We start from the raw sequence: 27,629 nt of genomic DNA on the forward strand, positions 1-27,629 counted from the left end.
CGGAAGCAAAAGCCAAAGTAATACCAATAGAAAAGGGAAAGTTAACCACAATTGCGGCCCAAGGCAAATGGGTCAAGTTTTGAAGATAGCCTGAGAGGGTTGACAAGTCGAACCGCTTTCGACTCGACTCTGTCAAGTAAGGATGCGGAGCCAGAAACAACCCAAGTGTACTCCACACAAGAGCAGACCAATCCTTAAATCCTTTCCACAAGTCGAATCAGCCCTCCTCATCTTCATTAACATCTTCAGCACCACGGTGCCTTCCCTGGGAATGATGACATGATCTTTGACCTGACACTCAAGGGTCGAGTCAAAGGCCAAGGCTCGCAAGTTGTGCTAAAGGGCCAAATCGGTGGGCTCAAGTCTTGTTCATGGGGTCTGGAGCTAATTACGTTGGAGACCGCGGAGACCACAATACCTATATGATTAGGTGATCTACATATTTCTACGTAACCCAAACGAACATTTAACCAACCAGTTAGCGCAGAGCAGTTCTACACTCCTGGCCAATCTGGCCACACCGCTCGAGGCCAACGTCAACCATGCTTTCAAGATAAAGATTCCGTCTTATCTTGATACACGCTTGAACTAGACAATCTGGCCGCATACCTGCAGCAAGTGTACGTCAAACTTGCCTTCACGAGGCACCTTCCGCAGAAGGGAAGCTTAAGCTTTGTGTACTGACACAACTATCATGTGGTGAATCACCCTAAAATAGACACACACACACACACACACACACACACACACACACACACACACACAGAAAGTAAAACTAATACACACTTCCAGAGACCCTCGTAAGCCAATTTTGATTCAGCCAATCTGTAGGTTAGGTTAGGTATATCGGACGTGGTCGAGAGGCCTGAAATATCTTCCCAACCAAACCCTCACGAGGAGTCTCACGGATCCATACCGTTCTTATGGTTCAGACCCTCTGAATGGTGTAGCCTATTCCAGACCAAGACACCTCAAGAACAATTTCGCTCGAGCAAATCTCACTATTTCCAAAGTCAGTATTGTCCTACAACCATTCGTTTACCATTGAATCAAAATACCTCTTTCAATTCCCTATCACTTGTTTTCAACCCTATCCAGCTTCTTGTCTCCCTCGACAGGTGTGGCTCTCCCTAAACCCATGTCATCCCCACTATGACTCAGGTCACTCACCACCAACTCACGGGTCCACACCGTTCGGCCGACCCGGACGGGGAGGGAGGTATGGGATTACGTCTACACCACTCGGCTGGTTCGGACGTGGATGGGAGGTATATATTTACATGTACACCACTCCGCTAGAGGGTAAACAGTTTACCTTACTCGGCTCCAGCCAGCTGCGCCAGGCTTGTAATAGACGCTGACCACTACCACTTTCCTCTCTGACAACTACACGAATTCAGGTGGAATAATGCGAGCATCTGCCCCACTGCAAATACATAACACGTTCACAATAGGTTCCAGAAGTTTATGCTCATCAACTTCCAATCTAATCCTTTTAAGCTGGTATTTGCGTATTCACAGAACAATCCCAAACTATAATGGATCCACAACCAATGTTTAAAGTATCTCAGTTCCTCATAAAGACTGAAAGATATTAATCTTCATTTACAGACGAAAATCTAGTGATGTTTGCGAGGATAAGGCGTTCACACAGCCAGTTATTACACTGTTCTTAGGCTACACTCAGTTCCGGCCAAGAGCCTTCAAGGGGTGAACCAGTTAGCAACTAACAGAACAACAGACGCTCACCCACAAAAGCGAGGGATGTCCAACGCACACCCGTTCTCCACTAACACCACGTCAGCAACCCGCCGAGCACTTGTCACTCGTCGTATGAATGAAGCAAACCAACGCACGCGGCTGACGGACATATCCCGGATACACACCAGAGTGTCTGTCTGATCTGAGTCATGTGGAGACCCGAGGCCCACCACCAACCACACAAGAACACCACCAACCACACAAGAACACCACCAACCACACAAGAACACCACCAACCACACGAGAACATAATTAAGAAAAAAGCGTCATATCACTCTAACACCAGTACATGAATAATTAGGCTTGAACAGTTCATCAGAGATGTAGAACATCAAACACGCCAGCCAAACATGTAATACAAGAAGAAGCAGAAGTATGAGGTTTGATACGAGTCTGCCAAGGATGGACGAAGACAACTGACAACCCATGACGCGACCTTCTCTACCATCCATCATCGTTGCCATACGTTTTGTAACATTGTTTCAAACTAATTCCAGTAAATACAGACATAAGACTACATCCCTGGCCAGGCTAGTCACGTGATCGCAAGAGCTGCATCCGACAGCAGGACGTCTCTTGTCATGTCGCGTTCGTCGATTCTTCATCATGAGAGAGAGAGTCCAGAATTTCAAGACACAGACACAACAGATGCTGAAAGACGTCAGGGAGGCCACAGTCAAGTGTGCTGACGGTGATCCACATTTAAGGTGGCCGATATGAACCATATCGGTTGACACTCTCATTAGTAAGCAAAGATCAAAGCTGAGGTGGTCTGAGGAGTTCTCCACTCTGCCCCTGCTCGTCTGTACCACCTCTGCAGAGGTTCCTGGTCAAGATGTTGTTAACTAATCTAGTTCCAGCTCTGTGTGTGTGTGTGGTACTTGGACGTAACCTTGACGGAATAAAGTTGGGAGCGGGTTTCGAAAACCAGCAAGGCAAAAAGTTGGTAAGTTCCTCTTCAGTGTTCAGTTAATTACAAAAGTTTTGCCTCTTGTGGCTTATAGAAGAGTATAATAACTCAAATCTATAAAGGGTATATATGTAATCATATCAAATGATTATGGAAAGTTCGGTTGTGAGAGAACGTTCAAAATACAACCCAACTCACCCACATGTCCTTAGTCTCTCTCACTCTTGAATAAGTTGTTTAGTGCGAGAAAAACCATACCTCATTTTGAGCTTTATTGGCGGATGTGAACACCACACACGCCCCACCGAGTCAACCAGTTGTGTAGATCATAACAAAATAATGAATTTGTCTGTGGGCCTGACCATGACGCTGACCAACATACCTGCTAGGACGGCCACAAGAAAAGACTCCAGCACCAACATACCTGCAGGGAGATAGAAATTAAAGTTAATATAGCGTCAAGTAAGGGTATAATTAACAGTGGTGCGCCTCATGGACAACGCCAGTGCTATGTTAAAAGGTCACTATCTAAGGAGACGAAGCCAGAATGGGTGAGCTAGGGAGAAAGTGCCACACGAGGAGAGACGGAGAGGTGAGAAAGAAATGATAGAAATACAGAAAAAAGGAGCTGGGAAGGAGAGAGGAGGGACGAAAGTGATACGTGAATGAAAGGAAAAAAAAAAAAAAACATGACCAGAACCCATCAATCCAACTGAGCATATTATGTGACGAATAACAATAAAATCATTCCAAACAAAGATCTTCCAACTGGTCATCGCCTGAGGAACTGGGTCGGGGTTCGTACTGCTTGCTTATTTCTTCCACCGTGTCTCACGGTCGTTCAGTCCATTTGCCGGACTTCCGACCGTGACTCACGGTCATTTAGTCCATTTACAGTTTGGGGGGGGAAGCATGTTCTGGCTCTCGCTAAGACGCTTGGAACAAGATTTCCCTTGAATCAATTTTCACCAGCGTCAATCCCTATGTGTTGATCTTTTGAGCACGACCCTTTGGCATGAGGACCGAGCATTCGACTCAAACTTTAAGGGTCAGGTCAAAGGTCAGGCCGCCACACGCAAAGGTAGGGCTCAAGGGGTTATGTCACCGGATGCAGATGATGTGTCGTCATCCACGACCTTTACCCGTGCAAAAACCTCATCACATATCCATGCAAGAAGGATCCTACCACAGACTACACACGTCTCCGTTACAGCTACGCTACAGCTGATACATCTCTCCGCCTTGGTGTCACAAAGAAAGAAAGAAGAGTCAAAATATCCTCTCGACTAACTTCCTACTTAGCTCCGAGATATATAGTAAAGTGTGCGCACACACACACACACACACACACACACACACACACACACACACACACACACACACACCTCTTATCTATCTATACAAAACAACACAAATATTATCATCTTCCGACTGCCTCCTGACTCTTAATCAATAATAATACGAAAAAAATAATATCCATTTTCAGTTACTCATAAATACTATAACCTTCACTCTTTTTTTTCCCATCGTGGCCTGTTTCCATTCAACCCGACACACACACACACACACACACACACACACACACACACACACACACACACACAAATAAGGTATGTAACACCATGAGTTCCCCCCCCCCCCCCAACAACAACAACAGTGGTTCTGTGGCCGTGAATGTGACACCCTAACGCCCACCATACACAACATGTCATTAAACTCAAACCAATTTGTTGGAGAGCGAGTGATGCTTCCTCACATGACGTACCTAACCCAAACCCTCTCCCGCGCCTCCCCAACCCTCTACACGCCTCATCCATCCTACAACAATGACCTCCCCAACCCTACCACACCTCATCCATCCTACAACAATGACCTCCCCAACCCTCTACACGCCTCATCCATCCTACAACAATGACCTCCCCAACCCTACCACACCTCATCCATCCCACAACTTTCCCCGCACAGCAACATCCCCTTACACGATCTGTCTAACTCATCCCACAACCACCTTCCCAACTCTCCCTCCCATAACAACCTCCCCGGCACCTCCTGCCCCACACCCCTTCCCACAACAACCTCCCCTAACACTTTCAACTCTTCCTTAACAACCAACACCAGCTTATAACACACACAACCCGTTCCCCCCCTTCACGGATGCGATACTTCAAAGTACACATTATTATCACAAAAACTCTGCCGACATCTCACGAACGAAATAGATCCCATGTGTTCCCAAGTGCACGTCGCTATACCACTAAGGCTGACCAGAACGTCACTTTCAAAAGTTCTGCCGGCTGGCAAGCGGACCCAACCTTACCCTGCGACTTCTGAGGGGGTGGTGAAAAGTACACAAAGCAAGAAGCAAAAATAAAACAGATTATTTCTTCACCCTATCAGTGATGTTAACCTCCCTAGCATGACTGTACGCCCACTAAGCACAAGGTTCGCACCGTCGTGCTCCAGTGATTACAATCAATATTTCACTTTCTTTCACTTCCAGTTCGGCCATGAAGCCATACGTGGTGTGTAACAAGTTAAACTCCAGATCCAACAGTCATTAACCCTAATTCGACCCGCGTGACTAATTACCTAATCATCCCCGTATTTAAAGGTCACAATCAGCCGAACAGAACAGTAAAAGATTCCTACCGTGAAGGTCTTACGACACAGGAAGACGCCGCACTGCACTGTGGACTCCCAAGAAGGTTCTTATCTGAGGTGAACACAGTCATCCTCTGTGGCTTCGGAGGAGACGCGAGCTGAAAATACCCGACCCACAGGAAATGTGGGGAGCTGTAAAGCTACCACTACACACACACACACACACACACACACACACACACACACACACACAGCTTTGTCAGTATGTGGGTTGTTTTCGAGGGACCAGAGGCATGGTAGGCCCCTGCAGTCGTTTCCACGTAGCAAAGCGGGCAAGAAAGATCATGCGAGCGGAGCCACAGACGTCACTGGCCACAGCATCTCTCCTCAATTTGATGGAGTTACCGTCACAAATCAAATCGATCCTCAAACTTAGAGCTTGGGATCAGGGTTTAAACCCTGGTGTAGGAGAAGCTGATACCAAACTACACTCGGAAAGTGACATCGAACTACTGCTGGAATACATTACCGTCATTATGGATCAACGGCACAGCCCTAATAAGCTTCTTCCTATGGTTTGTGTGGAGTCCATCCATACGAGGATTGGCCGTTATAACACTTCCTCCTTACCTTGGACAACGAAGATGTGCGATTCTCTTCCTTTCTACTGTCTTTCTCTTTCCCTATAGCCTTTCCACCTTCAAGAACTTGGGCAACAAGCACCCGTAGAGCTGAAACGAACCTCCCCTTCCCTTTTTTTTTTTTAAACATTATATTACCTTTCAAACCGACATGGCTACAACTAGAACGTAGTTTTTCCTATGACAATTTCCTCTCACGTAATTCCCCCAGACAGATGTACGGCATGAGGAGGAGGATTCTTCTTACCGTACTCTAAATCACGGCGGTATGGCCCGTAAGCACGACGGCACGACCCTTTGGGTTTCATGGCTTGATCTTTGACCTCTCCTTTGACGGTGAGATGGAAAACAAGACCATCAGGAGCGTGGGTCGTACCACTGTGCCCAAGGGTCGTCCCGTCGTGCTGACACCAGACCAAAACCCCCAACACCAGTGTTCTGTGTCCGAGCCAGCAGTACCCTAGTTATCTAACAAGTCCCAGCTGACGGTGACAACGCACAGATGGTACGCTGGTGAAGGTTACTTTCCCTTTATACCCCTCCCGACTCCCACAACCCGGTTGTCTTACTACTGCTACTACTACTACTACTACAGACTGTGTGAGTACAGACTGTGTGAGTAATGCCTCGAGGATACACACACACACACCCTTCCAGTCACGGGACCAACTGGCTGTCTTATCAAGATTATATGAATCTGTGTTTTCATCTGCCACGGTGGATGATCTGCCCAGGACGGGGTCACCCCCTGCCCCGGCCCTACACTAGGAACGGGACAGTTCATTCCACCGGATCACCGTACCATAACAGATCGCCACTACGCTGCGCATGTACAAGCCTATTTTGACTCCAGGACTTTTTTTTCATCCGTTAATGATATTGAAAACAAATCGTGAAGCTACTCGTTAATTAAACAAGCAGCAGCAAATAATTACTTGCATAATCAATACGTTCAAACACCAGAAAGTCTGTTAGAAGGGAGGTTAATGGACGAAAGAACTTGTGAAACAGCAAGAAGGAAGGGTTTATGAACTTAAACCGAAAATTTTCAATTGTCATTTCATCTATAATTGCAAATGAAAGCTTCAAGAGAGCTGTGAATAACACAAAATATACATATTCAAGAGAAACCTCGCGAGAAATGTGTCACAATGTGAAGCAAAAAAATAAAAAAAAACTACAGCTGGCTGAGGAAAAATAGAACACATCCCGGCACCTAATCCAACCGATGGTGAAAAATCTAATCTTAATCTGATTATCATCCATCATGACTCTGCAACGCTTGTGGTCAGTCCCTCGTCTCACATGTACGAACGTAAGACCGCACGCCCGGACGGACGGATGGACGAAGTCAACACAAGTAATTCCGTCACACGACGGTAGAAAAGCGGAGTCCGGCAGGCCCGTCACAGGATGTATAACCCACAGTTATGGCAGCGTGATCTGACGTCATGTGTGAACGTGAGCTTGCGCTCCATACGACTAATGTCGACAGGCCTAATGATAATTCAACATAATTTACGAAGGTTGACAATAAGGATCTAAGCTTCGGGACACACACACACACACACACACACACACACACACACACACACACACACACACCATTTATCTAAACATCAAAAACAATCTTTAAAATCTTGTATTATGGCAAGCCAGATTAAAACTCGTAAAAAAAAAAAAAAAGTGTACCTTCCCCAGGAAACGTCCGGCCACCGAAAGCACATACCATGGAACTATGAAGATCAGTTAATGTTTTCAGGGAAGCTCCGGGCGCTTCCACTGCAATGTTTACATACCACATAGGATTAGCACGATGCTCCAAGTTTGGTCACGTTCCCTCCTTCAAGAAACATCGGACCCACGATCCTAAACCTCCTGATCCAATATTACGTGATAGTCTTGAAGCCTACTTTGCCGACGCTGATACAATCACAGCTACTGTGAGAAGTGACAGTCACAGTATACAAAGAAGATTCTATGTCCCAACACACACACGGAATGAGCTACCGTACTCACGGCAACCATATCCTGAGTCCAGTGGCATCCACGCTGGGCCTACTTGACTTCTGAAAACTCCTTGAGCACGATGCTACCTACCATCTGCGACGGTCTGAACATTATTGGTTCAACCTTAAAAGTCTGGTCTTATCACCCGGTCATCCTACTTAATCTAACGAATACAACTGTCAACCAATACTTTCTTAACCTCAATCTAACGAATACAACTGTCAACCAATACTTTCTTAACCTCAATCTAACGAATACAACTGTCAAACAATACTTTCTTAACCTCAATCTAACCTAACCAAGATTTCCTTAACTACTAAGGTATCTTAACCTAACTAGTTCAATCCCAAATGTTCACCCAACTCTACTTCGTCGACCTTAACCAAACATAAGCCAAAGTCAACCCTAATTCAGCGCGCACTGGCTATGACACTTCATGTCACAAAGATAAAGTACATCATAAATATCAACGACCCCAGTTCATGCCATAACTAGCCAAGACTCGAAGCCAGTGTCCTTGCTGATCACAGTGACATGCAATATATCAACTCTCCAGCCGCACGGGGAACAAAAGACAACCCCTTAGTCTTCTCGTCTCCCTCCCACAGGTCCTCCGTTCAAGTGTACATGCTACTTGGAGGCTGCTAAATACACCCTAACCTAACCAGCTGGAGGGCGGGTGAGGATGGGGAGAGGTAGAAAGCGTCACTGTACCACTGTAGCAGGACCGGTATATTGAGTCAAACTCAGCTAGAATGACATCAACAGCACCATCTAGAACCTTGGACAAGAACTACGGTTTCTTGTTGAGAGTAGCCTGAAGAGGAGGGCACGCAGACACTCAGTAACACAGACAAGCAAAAAATGCACCAGGACGAGTATCAACGAGTAAGAACCAATGAAACAGTACCTTCTAAGGCGGCAAGAACCTTACCATCGAGAACAGCGTGCCAACAAGAGCAGTGTCTGAGGCCAGACTCGCATCGAGAGAAAAGTGTCTGGGGCAAAAACAGCATCAACAAAAGCAGCGTGAGGCAGGAGGTGTGAGCACCGTCATCCTGACCACGAGCCACAACCACACCACAAACCTCCTACAATGACGTGGGGAGCAAGCGGGCGGCGGTCTGGTCCCACTACTTCCGGGACGGCCTCTAGGCCACACCACCACAAAATCTTCCTACTTACCGACGACGCTCCACATACTGTGTCACGTCGCCAGTCTCGCCACTCTTCCCTTCACAGCCCACTTATCACACAGGAGTAATCCACACATCATCTGCAATCTAGACATATCTACGTTCCTGATGTTTAGTATGTGTAGTATGTAGATAACTATCTATTTCCTCATAGGAGATTTCCACCCGAAATTCCCCCTGCTTATTAACCTCTTCAGCACGACGTCACGACCCTTGGTTATAACAGGGTGACCTCTGACCTGACTATTAAGGGTCACACGAGGGGTTTCTATGTTCTAGTTGTTACGTTACAGTTCCCTCAACCCTTGAGCACGACTGCGCCTTCGACTGGATCCTTAAGGGTCAAGTCTATGGCTAAACCGTCATACATAAGGACCATACGATCGTACTCAAAGGGTCAATTACTGTCTAACCAAGTCACCACAGCCCCCCCCCCCCTCTCGTATCGCACACCATGACCACACTGTAACCTGCTGCAACCCCCAACACTCCATTTACAAGCAACGAAAAAAAAAGGTCTTATCAGTCATTCTTGTTCTTTTCTGAAAACAAATGGGAAAGGTCTTTATATGCGGAAACTCTCAAACAAAAATGACATTTTCATAACATGGAAAAACAAAGTGAATTTCAACCTCTTGACATTTGAACTAAATGAAAACACTTTTATGTTGCCATCATATGGTCACCATGGATCCTGAGATGGATGCAGAGATTCACTACACACTGTTTCACACATCACTGAACGCGGGATGAAGCTAAATACACTGGAAGAAGAGTTAAGCGGTATCATGCATAACACCCGGAGCAGGCATCGAGGGGAAAATCTTTCGCATCACATGAAGGTTTGGTTAGGTTAGGTTAGGTTAGGTTAGTAAGGTACAAACCTAGCATCACTAAACATAGAAAAACGAGGGAGGGACAGGAGAAGGCCCATATTTAGGTGGTCCAGTATCTTAGTACCGGATCATACTTTTTAATATGACCTGCTCCAAATCAGTCCTTATGTCATCAGGAAACAGCTCCACGAGAGATGCATAGATGATAAAACAACCAGACGCCATATCATGACTGTATGCGAGAAACGTATGAGATAGTGTGTGAAGTGGAAGAATGGAATCAATTAGATGATGAAACAGTGAATGCTGACAGTATAAACAAGTATAAACATTTGTATAACAGTAAAGTTTACATGATGGGGGTTCCATGAGCGTCGAACTCTCCCCCCGTGCTGTACACAGGCAGGCAAGGTACCTAACCATACATTCATCAATGTCAGTGAAAGTACACAAGAACATGAGTGAATGAGTATGCCAAAAAAAAGATACCATTGCTATCAAACTGTCTAAATCTACCAACGGAACGTGTAAAAACGTTTACAGGAAGATACAATGAAAAAGGATAAAATGATCATTTCCTATTGATGGTAATCAAAAGATTTAAAACAACGAAAAGTATCACAACAGCTTCAAGTACCACAAGAGCAACATAAAGAAAGCAACTAAGAGTTACACTCAAGGAAAATAACATTTTGAGGTAATGCCATAACGTGGCTAGGCTTCTGGGGAACTCCCCCCAACTTCCATTACCGAAACATTAAGACAGTGGGAAGTCCAGCAGGTATTTACACCATCACAGGTGTGTGCAGTTGGCCCGGCCAGGCGTAACCAACGGCTTTACACAATGATGACTCGCGATTCATATGGAACATTAATGATCAGTCTTAGCAGTAACGCTAGAATGACACGAGACGCCTGCGTAAACTACATCAATCGTCGCTAGGCAAGTGTGCTCACCCACGCAATACACAGTCTCCCCCTAACCCTGTAGTTAGTTAATTACGAAATACATTAAAGAAGTACTCAGGAATGAGATATGGCAACAAAGAACGCGAGAAGATAATATGAGATTATGACGATATACTATCACACCCTGAAGATAAGCAACGGAACGGTGGTACAGTGATCGGATCAAACCAAAGTAGCTGCTGGTGCTAGAGTCTGATGGTGAAAAAAAAAAAAATCATTGTTACTGACACGTAGGATAACAACATGGGAGTCTGTCAACCCCCTCGAGGTGTTCTGTATCCCTAACATCTATTAACTAACTCAATTAACATACCACGGGTGCGTCAGTTCCATGAAGCTCCTCAAATCTCCCATACACATCTCCAACATGGGCTAAGTATCTGAAACATAAACTCCCATACTTTAGCAAGTGTTTTTCACGTTTTCACTGTACACACAGCGTTAACTCATTAACCCCACCGTCTGCATTCACATCTCTATACACAAAGTCTATCCTCTTCATCTGATCCAAAAACATTCCTCTGGCATCTGAAATATCCCGTTGTAAATCCCTGTAACATAATCAAAATGCAGGAGCTCCACAAGCGTTTTGAATTACTGGTCACAAAAAACCTTCCTAAAACATCTAAACAACCACATTGGCTCGAACAGATTCAATGACACTCAACAGGTCATGAAATTATAACTTCTATAAGTACCAGGGAATCTTATACCGATAAACTGTGGCAATAACAATATAGGTGGCCATCCTCGACTATCCAGCAACCGTTATTGTCGTGTCCACAAGCCCCAAGAGAACACTTTCAATATTTTCCCAGCCACGGGGTTCCACAATTCTTCCTCCCCCTCTACCCGAACTGGAAACCGTGACTTCAATTCTCTCTCTAACGGGAGGAAACAAATACACTTACAGAGGGCCATGTTGTACCTCTTAGGAATGAATCACCCGAACTGTCTTAATGGACTTGGTGTAGCGTAGCTTGAGTTACCCTTGATGATAGTATGTCTATACTGGATGAGATCCTACATTAAATGGTTTCTGGAACATATCAGGTACTATGAGTGGTGGGTGAACCGTATATCCCAAGTTACTCAGTGTATAAGTATCAAGACTGTAATGTACAAAGAACATTATGTAATATGCAACACGATCACATAATACCCTCCCAACAGCAAGGATTCGAACCTGGACCTTTTGCGTGGTAGCTGGGAACGCTGCCACGCAAAAGGTCCAGGTTCGAATCCTTGCTGTTTGAGGGTATTATGTGTCGTATGAAAAGTGCGCGTTCAATATGCACTATATTCGTATGTAACACGATGTTTTACTCGTATCTACGAATTCCGTATTCTGCTATTAATATCACCAAAACATGTGCTTCAATCTGGTGTGTGAGTATGGAGAATGTGTAAAGGAGGAAGTTGAAAGTTAATGTGCATAAAAGTAAGGTTATAAGGTTTAGCATGGGAGAGAGGTTGGTTTGAGTGCGTGTTTGAATCAACCTAGAGAAACTGGAATGTTTCAGATACCTGGGAGTGGACTTGACTACGGATGGAACTATGCCAAATGAATGAAGTGAGGTGAAGGGGACAAAGGCCCTGGGTGCACTGAAGAGTGTGTGGAAACAGATATCACTGTCTGTGATGGCAGAAATGGGCATGTTTCGTGGTACAGTAGTCCAAAGCACGAGACGTGGGCACTTAATGGAAAAACAGAGAAGCGTGGACATGATGGAACAGAACTAATCAACGATAGTGGTAGTGTTAAACTGATGGTGTGATGAATGACAATGTAGGAGAGAGAGAGAGAGAGAGAGAGAGAGAGAGAGAGAGAGAGAGAGAGAGAGAGAGAGAGAGAGAGAGAGAGAGAGAGAGAGAGAGGTTTGGTAGTAAGCTTAGTACGACTGAGAGAGCTGAACCGAGTGTGCTGAACTGGTTTTGACACATGAATGAAAACCAACGAAGAGGATATGTCAGAAGTGGAGGGAGTAAGGAGGAGTACACCAAAAATGAGATGGAAGGACGGCGTAAAAGATGTTTTAAGTTCTCGGGGTCTGAATATGCAGAAGGGTGAGAGGCGTAGAAGAGACAGAGCGAACTGAAGCATTGTGATATATAGGGGGCGACGCACTCTCAATGGGCTGAATCAGGAAACATGATGCGGTTAGGGGAAATCACGGAAAGGTCTGTGGGGCTTGGCTGAGAAGGGGCTCTGGTTTTGGTGCATTGTACTTGACAGCTAGAGAATGGATGTGAGCAAATGAGGCCGTTCTTTGAGATATATATATATATATATATATATATATATATATATATATATATATAATATATATATATATATATATATATATATATATATATCCAGTAGCAAGGAAATGTGGACTCCTTTGGAATGAGTTCTTTGACGAGATTCCCAGTGACACACCCTTGCCACAGGTGGTGACTTTTCTCTCATGGTGTAACCTCGAGCATATATACGGGGTCTTAGGAATGATTTAATATTCATGGGCATCTAATAAGAAAAAAAAAAAAAAACACCGTAACAAGAACTTAATAAAAAATAAAAAATCTTAAGAATACATATTTGTAACTAAAATAGGCATTAAAATATGGTAAGACAAAAGTTCTTGAGTTTAGATGCACTCCTTACTCTACTCCTCGCTCTTATTCCAGTAATGAGAGAGAGAGAGAGAGAGAGAGAGAGAGAGAGAGAGAGAGAGAGAGAGAGAGAGAGAGAGAGAGAGAGAGAGAGAGAGAGAGAGACTTACCATTCTTCTCAGCAGCTCGCTTCTTTCTCCTGGTAAAAAAGAACCAGAAGGGCCACCTCTCCTTCTTTCCCTTGGGAGCAGCCGAGCGTTCCTTGCCGGGGAGACTGAACGCCATCTCAGTTCCTCATTAAGCAACATAGCCTCGCACTCTAACTAATCAGTAATTTTTCCTGCGCTTCCAGATTTTCACGAGAGCTTTATCACTACAATTCATCGTCTTGTGTTAACACTATATCTTGAAGCCAATACTAACTATATGAAACAGTCATAGGTACTACAACTGACGGATCCGCCATTTCCTCTCTTTCTTCACTGCACTTTGAGGGGGTTGCACAAAATATCTCTGTACACATAATAATGACTGTGATGTTCCACTGAAACACATAATCACTGGACCTCAGTTATTGAAATGCAACATGCAGTATCCTATGGGTAATTTCCATATATAAGTCGTAAGTAAGCGACAACACTTAATATGCTGTCATGCCAGTTTTGGATGAAATGAGGCAATCAACTACACCTAATGAGACTTGAGTGCACGAGCTTTTAACCTTCCGGGCCTGAGGGTGGGTCACGACACATCAGCTGGTAACAGGTAAGCCTTAGGCAGAGCATCATCCTAACCCTTCCACACGTTCACAAAAACGGGAAAAATATGAGATCCACAACCAAGGAACCATGATGGTAAGGCCGTGGGCACAGGCCCTGAAGCGTCACCTGGTGGCGATGCGTCGTATTTGTACGAAGTATCATCCCATTCCCTCCAACGGCTTGACGGGGACATGGAAAATACCCCGATCCCGGCTGTGACCTTGATCTTGAAGGTACGACATGGGGTGTCATGACACACCATCTGGTGATAACAATGAGAAAACTACGACCCCAATCCCCTCACTGGTTCAAAAAAAGAGAGAGCGGAATAAGACGAACACACACACACAGACACACACACCACACACACACACACACACACACACAAAGACAGACGGACAAGATGATTATTATAAGGCGTCCTCTTTCTAAGCGAGGACCTAATGAATATCATTCTCCCGCATCAATTACTCACATTTATCACCGATAAACTAAACAACGTAACGTGTTACAACCCAAGCCTTCTGAATAGTGATCAAGACTCGGTGATAAGGCATACTTTTACTTTGAACAGCGAGATACGACAACCGCCCTTTCTAAGAAAGAGGTTTTCCATTTCCCCAAAATAGATTATCTTTCCTCTTCATCCCTCACTTCTCCATCATCTTTTTAGCCTTCACGTATGTCTTCTACTTACGGCCTGGTCTCGATGAGATCTTGCGACGTGACCGAGTGTCGAAATATGAAGAAACAAGGCTCAACCCACTCTGACGATACACAATTAGACAGGACAACTGACGAAGGTATAAATCCATGCTACCGACGCATAAGAAAACAAAATGTTAATCCGGGACACACTACACCCCAGGACAGCCACACTCTTGTAACAGGGAAGCGTTGTGTGACAAGGCTAGTCTCAATTCTCACTCGCGACATACATGTAACAACAGCTCCAAGAAAACGGAGATCTTCATCAACGCTGAAAACTGGCAAGTAAACAAAGATTTCAGTTATGAGACGCTCTACAAAGATTAATACCAACGATAACAGCGCGTACTGGTACACGAACAAAGAGTTCTAATTAAAACACTACCCTACGATCAATACCCACACTAAACTGACACGAACTGCATAAACAAAGCGCTCTGCCATGAAACATAAAGAGACTCGCCCGTACACGTGCACTGCATCGTTTAATGTAACAATGAACCGCAGGAAAACTTTAAATTCCGACAAGAAACTCTACTTCTAGCTTCTCTATTTCTTTATGAATATATATATTTCAAATTTCAACAGTTTCATGTCAAAAGACTTTCTGATCTTAGTAATGCCTAATGGCCGATTTACCAAATGTGACGAAATAAAAGCGGAAAAAAAAAAGATATTGCGTTTGTTTTAGGATATCACATGTTTTTGACATTTTCGTCGTTGCTTCCTGGCCACAGTAGCTAAATCCACTGAACAACAGCACTGAAAAAATGGGTTACATTTCTGTTGGTAGCCACCGTTCGAGGCCCAGGCCATGCTAAAGAGGGCCTGAGAGTCAAAGTACATCAAGCTCTGAGGCACGCCTCCAACATATAACTAACACCGCATCGTTTCCTGGCATACGAAAGACACATCCATCATATGCAAATCGAAAGACGGAAACACAGACGCACGTTTTACCTTACCCATGAGAGCTGGCAAGTGATATTCAGTACTAAATGCTTGCAACCACTACCTCGACCTTCTACAGTGGAGACACCAGCTTACCTCCATTTCTTTCGTGACATTATACCTTATTCCTACACAGCGGGAAAATAACTCCAATGTTTCACAGACTGATGTACTCCCGATGCATATGCATGATCATTACACTTCCGAGTTCAGTGCAGCCTTGTGCACTTTCTCCATCTTCAAAACTCAATCAAGACAACACCACCACGATATAACCCTCAGCATCGTGACTCTGCGGCTCCCACGAGAAGACGCACAGCTTTAATCAAAATTCCTTCCACAGTGCTGTGCGAAGGACCACCATCCACGGTGCTGGTCGTGACAACAGGTGCGCAATGACCGTCATTTCCTGGTGCGTCTCCTCACACTCTCCCCTTACACCGCTCTCCTAGCCCTCCCTATCTGCTACACCTACGCCCTACAACCTTGGAAGGTCAACCCTGAGAAACATTCATTCTTCGCTAAAACGAACGTGAAATGACCCATTACTGGTCGCCATCAACACAGCCAAAAGGAACCCTCACCACTCACTATCTCCAGTGAAATATTCATTATCTCCACAGAATTATCATGGTTGTAACATTACTACAGTCACCAGAGATAGACATCACGAACGAAACACTTCACCAGTTGGCTGTACAAATGCAAATGGGGTGTAAGATTAACACCGGAAAATTAACGTAGCTTTGTAAGCTAAAAGTATGATCTGAATACGACACATGAAGTGATCGTTCGTGATCTCAACACCTCTTTAAGGTTCCTAGAACGCATGTAAGGTCAACACGGCCAGGCGGCCGAGCGTGTGTGCTCCGGGTGGTTATACTTTGCACAAACACAACACATTTCCGGGATGGGATGACCCCCACACCGTTGTCCATCTTCCGGCACAAGGAATGACCACCAATAGAGTTTAAGCCATCTAATGGATCCTTTGGTAAACCTCCTGCGGCCTCTGACGGAGTACCAAAGGCACTGCGGAATGATGCACGACTCGTGTCGCAACACACTACAGGAAGGAACACCACAACACTACTACATACTGACGGCGACCACCATGCTCTAGACTTGCCTCACGTGGCTGCCATTATGCACTCATATCTTTAATCTCAACACTAAGAGCCTTGTTCTACGGCAGTCTTCACAAAGATCTCATGTCTCGTCCGGGCTTTGCAGAGCAACAGTTCCTTGGGGGAAAGGGTGTACAGAGAGCGTCACTCGGGGAGAACACGTGGTGCCTGTGGACGGAAACAGCGGGTGTTGGCTGCTGACTGGCGGCCCGAGGAGACAACAACCACCACCACCACCAAACGGCTCCCTCCACAGGCACGCCCACCCTCCCCTCCTCCACCAGTGATAACTCTTATCTGCCAAGGTACATTACTGGAGAAAATGCCCACTCAGCATCCCCAACAGCACGACGGTACGACCTTCAAGCACGACGATACGACCTTTGGTATAGAATATATCAGCCCTTAATACTATGAGACGGTTATCGTAATAAGTTCAAGAACCTCCAACGCAACGTTTACACTTAACTTAGTCGTAGCTACCGTCATGAATGTAAACTACACCTTGTCATGGCTTCCGTCATGAATGTAAACCACACCTTGTCATGGCTTGTCATGAATGTAAACTTAACCAAATTCGGTCTGCCAGAAGTCCTTGCAATCAAAGTCAAAAGAGTGGAAATCACCTTCCTGCTTCATACTCCTCCATTTTCAGATTGCCACTTCCTCGGATATCACTGGTTTGTTGCAATCTACATAATATCTTGTTTCGCAGGACCCCAGTACAGCACTACTGGGATTTATCACATGATATTCAAGTAAGAGCGTCCATACTCTCACCTGCTCATCACACGGGGAGTTCAGTCAACAAAATTACAGCAACAAGCATCACTCTTTCGTATAACGGTTAAGCTATCAACTTTAACGGCTTAACTATACCAACAGAAATTAAGTCATCACATGCAAGGCACCTCAACCTTTTTTCTTTTTTCTTAACTACTAAACTACGCATCCATATTTGCTCATCGAGCACGATGGTACGACACTTAAGCACGACGTTGCGACCACTGGGTATAACGGTGAAGCCTCTCACCTCACCCTTAAGGATCAAGTCAAAGGTTAAGACATTATACCCAAGGGGTTGTAACGCAGTACTCTTAAGAGTCAAGTTGATGCTAGTATTTATCTTGTGTCTATCCTCAGGACTGCAAGGCACCAGGACTTCAAATCACATAGTCAATGTTTAAATCCTAGCTTAATATCTGTTCTTCAACTCTCATCAAATCATCTATAAACCCTATCTAGCCACATTCAGCTTTACAGAGGAGACTACAGTTCTTTCAAGTCCTTCTATCCATCATCTAGCCTAATTAGGCTTGTTGAGAATTTCATGGACAAACAGTTTTATTACTGTTGGTATTGCTGGCGAGTATTGGCTACAATTGTCATCAGCCACCAACAGACACACACACACACACACACATTTACCACGTGCCTTGTAAACAAAATGATTGGCGACAACCGTCGGCATTACACACTCATAATGACACAGCTTGTTCTGCAAGGCTACAACCCTCAACATATAATGTCAACAATTACTATAACCTTCAAAACCCGCTATCAACAATGACCACAACCCTCAACACCCACTATCAACAATGACTACAACCTTCAACACCCACTATCAACAATGACTACAACCTTCAACACCCACTATCAACAATACTACAACCTTCAACACCTACTACAACACTCAACACCCACTATCAACAATCACTACAACCTTCAACACCCACTACAGCACTCAACACCCACTATCAACAATGACTACAACCTTCAACACCTACTAAAACACTCAACACCCACTATCAACAATGACTACAACCTTCAACACCCACTACAACACTCAACACCCACTATCAACAATGACTACAACCTTCAACACCTACTAAAACACTCAACACCCACTATCAACAATGACTACAACCTTCAACACCCACTATCAACAATGACTACAACCTTCAACACCCACTATCAACAATACTACAACCTTCAACACCTACTACAACACTCAACACCCACTATCAACAATCACTACAACCTTCAACACCCACTACAGCACTCAACACCCACTATCAACAATGACTACAACCTTCAACACCTACTAAAACACTCAACACCCACTATCAACAATGACTACAACCTTCAACACCCACTATCAACAATGACTACAACCTTCAACACCTACTAAAACACTCAACACCCACTATCAAGCCTGTAATCTTACTGCAAGACCTCAGTACTTGAGGCCCAGCCTAAATAAACTACGGTGCACACCCGTAACATCTACTATATATATTGGTGAAGCAACCATCCTTAACGAAACAGACTACATGACCTAACTCGATCACCATGTCTCACCGAATTGGTAAGTCTCCAATACTCACCATCCATTTAGTCCTCATACATTAATATTCAACAATTTCTTATTCGTATTCGATTTATCATCATTATCTTTACTTTGTCTTGGTTCACTCCAGCAAGAACATTAGACGAAACCTTTGCAGAGAAAGATTGTAGCTATAAGTAGAAATGTGGCAATTAAACTAATGACAGATATGAGCACATGTTTAGATTCACCTAAAAATAGATCTTTCATATGACGTATAAACAGACTATGCTTCACACACTATTCATCAAAACCAGTTATACACTCAACTGACAGTCAGCATATCTAAGATACCAAACACTGCTCATACAGCCCATCTGTTCACGACGGTACAACCCTTGAGTACGATGGCCTGGCCTTTTTACCTGAAGCTTAAGGATACGGGCGATTATACTGAAGGGCCAAGCCGTGGCATTCAAAGGGGTTGCGTTCGAGAGCGCAAAAAAATATACTTACTTAAACAAACATAACTGGTGAGACCAGTGATATACACTGTTCCTTACGGGGATGAGTACGGATCACGAAGCGCTCAGCGTGTTAACTGGTCGCTCAGACTTTCCAGGCATGGCTTATTGATGGAAACAAAAAGACAACAAAGCCAAGCATGCCCGTATCTTGCCAAGAATCTTCGAAACTTTGTAACTCTTTGGGCATTGAAATTCTATAGTTTCAAATTCCTCCTTGAAATTAAATCGAGAGATATAATCATTTCTCTAACTTCCATTGTATTTCTTGTACTTATGAATTGTTAACCACCAGCTATTACTTGGCAGGGTAGAGCTACTCTTTACCAATACATTGCAAATCAATTTGTCTGATGGCGTTATTCATGTTCCTTACAAATGTAATATATATATATATATATATATATATATATATATATATATATATATATATATATAGAGAGAGAGAGAGAGAGAGAGAGAGAGAGAGAGAGAGAGAGAGAGAGAGAGAGAGAGAGAGAGAGTCTCACTTTTTACACTCCTTTGGTAACTGATACTTCGTTTATATATTACAACAAATGTAACACTCGTCTTTGGTGACAATTACATGGGGTTTTGATTTGAAGCTTTTTGTACTGTGACGGTCTGTGTAAGACCGACATGTTAAAGGGGAAGAGCAGGAGGGGTCTGGAGAGGTATTTCATGTTTTCTGCGAAGGTTCTGTAAAATGTTCAACAGTCAGTCCGCGCCCAGTGGTCTGCAAAATCCAGTCACACTATACGTTACGTACTCTATGGATGACCCGTTACAAACTGAACCTGAACTCGTTAAAAATGATACAAAAAAAAAGCCTAACCCGAAAGATGACGAACATCTCTCTCGCCAGCCTCCTCTGACTAATTAGAAACTTGTTGATATTCCTCTGACTAATTAGAAACTTGTTGATATTCTTCTGACTAATTAGGAACAAATTGTTGATATTCTTCTGCCTAATTAGGAACAACTTGTTGATATTCCTCTGACTAATTAGAAACTTGTTGATATTCTTCTGACTAATTAGGAACAACTTGTTGATATTCTTCTGACTAATTAGAAACTTGTTGATATTCTATTTAGGAACTTGATATTCTTTTGACTAATTAGGAACTTGTTGATATTCTGACTAATTAGAAACTTGTTGATATTCTTCTAATTAGAAACTTGTTGATATTCTGACTATTTAGGAACTTGATATTCTTTTGACTAATTAGGAACAACTTGTTGATATTCTGACTAATCAGAAACTTGTTGATATTCTTCTGACTAATGAGGAACTTGTCAATATTCTTTTGACTAATTAGGAACAAATTGTTGATATTCTTCTGACAGATTAGGAACATCTTACTGATATTCCAAGTAACTCTATTTCCCAACTGGTGGTCCTTATTTCTAATACTTAAAGGTACTTCACAAACACTCTTCCGGGCCTTATGTGTTTCTAACGTCTTCTCTTTCCGCAATTTATGTGTTATGAAACTATATTTCATATATTCCCGTCTCTCTCCCAGACAGGAAATGAATGTTTATTGTAGACTTCCACCAGACCATCCAGGAAAGTCCATGAGCAAATTATAATGCAAACCTGCCATCTGCACTTTAGAGAAATACGTCTGAGTGACATCAATCATGCCCTGTAGTTCTGTCATTTGCCACTCACTGCCGACTGTGTGCATTGTCTTTGCATGATTGCTGAGATGGAAATTTCGGTCGCCTTGACCAGTGATATGAGAACACAGCAATATCTTAATCTGGTGAGTACAAGCGTCTATACAGCTTCATCGACAGTTCCGCCTCTCATCTTAAAAGGGTGGCAAAATGCATCCTATCACCCTTTAAAGAACAACGGTTTCCGATATTCAGTGCTAAACTTTTTTCTCCTCATCAACTTTTCCCATAGTGAACATAAATCCATGTCTTCTTGTATCGGTATGTTTAAGTAAAACATTTATGCCTCTACAGCGATAACACACACATTTATTTATCTATCAATTTACACACACACACACACACACACACACACACACACACACACACACACACACACACACACACACACTCGTCTCCAGCCCCTTTAATTCCCTTAGCATGTCGGTATGACCCTTACAGATACAATGACGTGAAACCTGACTTAAACCTTCAGAGTCCAGTGAAAGGCCTGGCTCTCTGTCGTGCAGTCGTCCTCAAGGGTCGTTGCGTCGTGGTAAACGGTAGGAACGTCGTGCTGAAGGACTTGTACTGGGTCGTACCGTCGTGCTCGAGGATCATAGCGTTGTGTTCAAGTGTCTAAACACGGCGTAACAATTCACGGGCCTGTGAGAACCGCTGTAACCTAAGAAATGCATATTTTCAAAGGCACGAGAACCCGACAGACAACAATACGACACCTGCCACGGCCCAACAGTAGCGACCGTCGTGAACGCACAGGAAAAAGGGGGACGAAGGTGAGTGGGAAGCAATCCACATACAGTATAAATCAATGCGTTCCCTGAGTGGACACCCATCACCGAGTCCAACAGTACAGACTCATTATCTTGCCTCTGCGCCTGGACAAAGCGATGGACCACTTCGATCTTCACCTGTTCTCTTCATTCTTAACAATGATTCCAGTTTTGCGGCAGAGTCTGGAGATCAGCAGCACCGCCGTGAACTTTCAGCAAAGAATCAGCGGGACCTGACTGTTCTGTATCTCAGACCAATCTAGTGTGACCTAACTGTTTTGTATCTCAGACCGATTTATTGTGACCTAACTGTTTTGTATCTCAGACCGATTTATTGTGACCTAACTGTTTTGTATCTCAGACCGATTTATTGTGACCTAACTGTTCTGTATCTCAGACCGATTTACTGTGACCTAACTGTTCTGTATCTCAGACCAATTTAGTGTGACCTGTCCGTATCTCAGACCAATCTAGTGTGAACAAACTGTTCCGTATCTCAGACCAATTTAGAGTGACCTTTCTGTTCCGTTACGATATCAGACCAATTCAGTTTGACCACGAGCCTGACGTGAGGCCCTCTACCTCACAACGGCATAACTACCAGTGTTGTACGTACGTGACTGTCTGGAACAGCGCTGCGCTGGTGGTGGTGGTGGTTAGTTCGCTCCCAAACAGTTAAATTTAATTCGACGCCTCCATTCGGTTTCTCACAAACAGTTTGAACTGATGCCTTCACTCCACTACTCACAAACAGTTTCATTTGACGCCTCCGTTCAGTTTCTCACAAACAGTTTGAACTGATGCCTTCACTCCACTACTCACAAACAGTTTAATTTGATGCTCCCATTCTCTTGCTCGCAGATGGTTTAATTTGATGCCTCCATTATTCTAATGCTCACCATCGTTTGCCTCGGTTAATAAGTTCATGGAAAGTATCAAACCTGCAGTATATCATAGTAAACACCACCACCAAAGAAATAAATTCCCACCATTAGTGTTGTTACATGTGTTCGTTTATCCTGTGTCTTGAGGCAGGAAGGAATCTGTTAAGCCAAACGCCACTTAATCTACACAATAACACCAACCCCGCTGGTTCCTCACGCCTCGCACAAGCCCTTAACAACAACTGGTGTCACCGACGCGTGCCACCACTCTCCTGACAACGTCATCACCACACCAGCCGGACAACACTGCCACACACCACCTTTACCAACGACTTCCTGTGACAATAACTCTTGTCACCGTTCTCACCGTCAGATTACAACCACAGTCTCCATATACATCAAGGCCGCGCGTTTATTCCATATGCGAGTCAACGAGAGGAAGAAAGAACAAACCAGGGGAAGAAAGAAAGAACAAACCAGGAAAATCATCTTTTAAGAATTTTGGAGGAAGTGAAAACTTTAAAAAAAAAAAGGGGGGGGGGGGGGTAGGTCACAGTCGTTAAGACGAGCGTGGATAGACAGTTATAAACCTCTGAAGTGCAAGTTGACAGTAGTTAGCCTGCACGGCCCATCCCTGCCAACAGCCACAAAGTAATTACGGCACGCAGCAGCTAGCCCAGTAATATGTGGTCTTAGCTAGAGGTGGGGGAACATTAGCGGTCAGCTCTCCAGAACAAGAAACAAAGTAATACCCACAGAAGCAGGAAGGCGAACCAATACGGCAGCGTTGGGTAAGTTGGTCAGTTGGAAGAACTGTCAAGTCGGACCGCTTTAGAGCTAACTCTATCTAGTAAGGACGGAAGGCTAGAACCATCCCAGATGTGAGAGCAGTACTCCTAATTAGGACGGATTCAATCCTTCATATAAAAGGACGGATCACCTGGACGTCTACCTCTAAGAGAAGTGAGGTTACGCTGAGTTGGGTTCGGTTAGGACACAAACCTAACCTATTGTAAACCTAACCTAACCTAATGTAAACCTAACCTAAGAGACACGGAGAGGGCTGGAGAAGAGGCGAAGCTTCAGGCGATCCAAACAGATAAATTGATCAAGTACATACGAATTTCGACATCTACACAAGACTTCCAGTTTCTTACTTCCCCACTAAAAGTCCTCTTTGAATACGGTGTGACCCTTGAGTACGGCGAAACGACCCCTGAGCACGACAGTACAGTACTAACTGACCCTTGGCTTTAATTACCTGACCTCTGACATGACCCTATGCCACCACACCTAAGGGTCACACCGTCGTGGTAAAAGGGAGCTAAGAAGGTGAAAACAAGGATAAAGCGTGGTGTAAACTGGTGTGTGGCAGTGGTGCGTGGGAGGGAGCACATGTGTCCCAACAAACACCTGGTGTTGGTGATGGTCTACGGCTCCCAGCTGCTCGTCACAGCCTGACCTTGCAGACAGACCACTGTATCCCTCACTATCACAACCATCCAGCACTAAATGCTGTTCACGATATACGCAACCCGGTTATCTTACTCCAAGGTGATAATAACCCTAAAAACATAAGTATGCATTAATCAAATCACACCACGCTGAAAAGAGTGTTTTGCAAAATACACAAACTCCATCTCATGCTCCACATCCCGGTGTACAGGGGACAGTCGGCACAATACTACCAACAGAGCGAGAGCAATAACTTAGTAAACTTACCTAAATCACAGGGGAATTACCCACACCCTAGCACAAGACATACGACTGAGACCATACCAATTATACCAATACGCATGGGGGTACCTTCTCCATACGCACATCACTGCACATGGGGTACCTTGTCAATACTCACACCACTACAACAGAAGGTACACACTCGATCCTCCCGCCATTATGGTAGTAGGTACCTATTCGAAAGTCATATACCACTACACAAAGAACATCTATTCAATACTGGCCATGCAAAACAATGCATATCTTTCCCAAGGCTCGCAACAAAGTATAAGGACTATTGTACACCATATCAAACTAAACCATGAAGACATCTTTATAAAATCCTATCACACCTACAGAATCTCTAAGCTACTGCAATGATATATACATACTTTACTTACGTAATGGTTGGATAATCTGCACACACACTTTCCTTAGTAACGCCAAAGACGTAAAAATTTATTAAGGTTCAAACTATTGTCTCACACCAAAGACATTACATTAAATAATGCTCATAAAGTGAGAAGTCAAGGCAGTGGTGCGCGATCATAAGAAAAAAAAGTGGATATCACGCCATGCGTTTTACACGATGCCAGTTTGCCAAAAAGAACGAATAGCGTAATCCCGGTAGTTTTTTTTTATTGTTGTAACCTAGCTAACACCTACCATACTTACCCTAACCATCCCGATCGCGCTACACAGAGCACAAGTAACCACTGTGTATGAAATATTCAAAGCACAGAACAATAAACACTTTCATTAAACTACAGAAGTATAAACGGAGGACACTTTCATATCACTGCACATGAAATAGTCGAGTCAACCTTCAAACTACATGCGAAATAATTACACAAGTCACGCCAGAGTAGAAAACGCTTCACCAAGACTCATTAAGTACCACATGGAAGCTTTCAACAACCACAACGCAACACATAATAATAATAATAATAATAATAATAATAATAATAATAATAATAATAATAATAATATAGAAATCATAATTACTAAGATAAAAAATGTTTTTTTTTTATGTTGAAGGCTCTGGTCACGAACTAAAGTCCACATCAAGGCCTGGTCTTAAATGAAATACAAAAAGAATCCTGGAACGGAAAAATAGAACGGAAAGTATTGACGAATTTTGAGAAAAGTGAAAGACCTGTCTTTTGAAGTGTGCCAGGTCATGGTTCTAGGGAAAAAAAACAAGAGAAGATAGAGTTCCAAAGATTCTACGTGTAAGGAAAGAAGGAGGTATCAAAACGGCCCACCCTCGAGTTGCCGATGGCAACACAATAATCATGTGACACAGCAGCTTGCCGGGTATTGCGTGGTCTACCTAGAGGTGGGGGCACACAAGCAGCCACCTCTCGAAAGCAGAAACCTAACTAATACCTATAGAAGGGGGAAAGTGGTCCAGCATTGCAGCGTAGGGCAAGAGAGGGTCAAGTTTGGAAGTTTGCCTGGGACAGTCGGATCGCTTTCCACTCAAGTCTATCAAGCAAGCATACAGATCTAGAACCATCCCAAATGTGAAAGTAGTACTCCATACAAGGAAGAATCAATGCCTTGTATAAAAGGAGCTGCTGTTCAGAAGAGAAGAATTTTCGACATCTAAACAGGACACCCAGTTACTTAGAGCCAGGCTTAGCCATTCCCGTAATGTAGGGGTTTCCAAGAAAAAATGGATGTTACAGTAATACCAAGTATGTTCACTGAGTCAAGGGGTGGAATTACAGAACCGTCAAAGGAGAGACGAGAGTTGTGAGCAGTTTTCGATAGAGATGGGTAGAAATTGGGTTTTGGAGGCGTTAGACTTAACAGGATTTTGTCTACCCCACTGAGAGATCCTGTCCAAGTCTGAGTTTATTGAGGAAGCTGTGTCAAGGCGAGATACAGCCCGAGTGAAAGAGAGGGGGCAGAATTGAAGGATGTGGATGAATGCCGTGTTGAGTCATCAGCGTATGAGTGCACTAGATTATTTGTGGAGAACATTCTTAAAAAAAAAAAAGGAGAAAAAGTGTAGGAGACAGGACAGAGCCTTGAGGGATACCGCTGTTGATGGAGAAAAGGAGGCAGGCTGATCCACCCACAACCACAGAGATAGGTCGGCCAAGCAGAAAGCTAGATATGATGGAACAAAGTGAGGGAGGGAAGCCAAAAGAAAGGGGGCTTAAGAGATGAGACCCCGATGCCACCCCCTGTCAAAAGCCTTAGGTATGTCAAGGGCGACTACATACGACTCCCCAGAATGTTTCTGGGATGATGACCAAACATTAGTAAGATAGCAAAGAATATCACCAGTAGTGGATCTCGCCTTACGGAAACCATACCGTTGATCAAAGAGAAGACTGATACTTTCGAGGTGTTTAATGATACAGGTGTCGAGGAGGGATTCAAAGACATTGAAAATGGTATATGTCAAAGCAACAGGACTCAGTTAAAGGGGTCAGAGCGGTAAAATTTCAACTTGTACAGTTCCTTACAAGACTTTCCCAATACAACCTAGACAAGAAACAGCAGCTATCTGCAGGTAACTGTACGACAGAAAATAAGTCTCATCATTTACTTGACTAATTATGTTCTGGACATTGTATGAAGCAAACAAATTGCTCTCTGCAAAGTCTTCATATCAGCTCTCGGTGTTTGAGTTAACAGCT

General features: G+C 43.9%; 1 protein-coding gene across 3 annotated transcripts in view; it reads right to left on the bottom strand.

Annotated features, from left to right (window-relative positions):
* Positions 1-27,629, bottom strand: part of trc (Serine/threonine-protein kinase tricornered) — a 262,213-nt gene that overhangs the window by 210,663 nt on the left and 23,921 nt on the right. Inside the window, exons 1-2 of one of the 3 annotated variants that reach the window (XM_071687186.1) lie at positions 17,069-17,230; positions 13,690-14,063 (exon numbers count right to left, since the gene is read on the bottom strand). The exons of 1 other annotated variant lie outside the window; for it this stretch is intronic. In XM_071687186.1, the coding sequence (XP_071543287.1) occupies positions 13,690-13,804 (115 nt within the window). In that variant the 5' untranslated portion in view covers positions 13,805-14,063; positions 17,069-17,230. Of the gene's footprint in view, positions 1-13,689; positions 14,064-17,068; positions 17,231-27,629 lie in introns of those variants that run through there. One more of the 3 variants, XM_071687185.1, reaches the window with a different exon arrangement.

The sequence above is a fragment of the Panulirus ornatus genome, chromosome 43, assembly GCF_036320965.1.
Source record: "Panulirus ornatus isolate Po-2019 chromosome 43, ASM3632096v1, whole genome shotgun sequence".
Taxonomy (NCBI): Eukaryota; Metazoa; Arthropoda; class Malacostraca; order Decapoda; family Palinuridae; genus Panulirus; species Panulirus ornatus.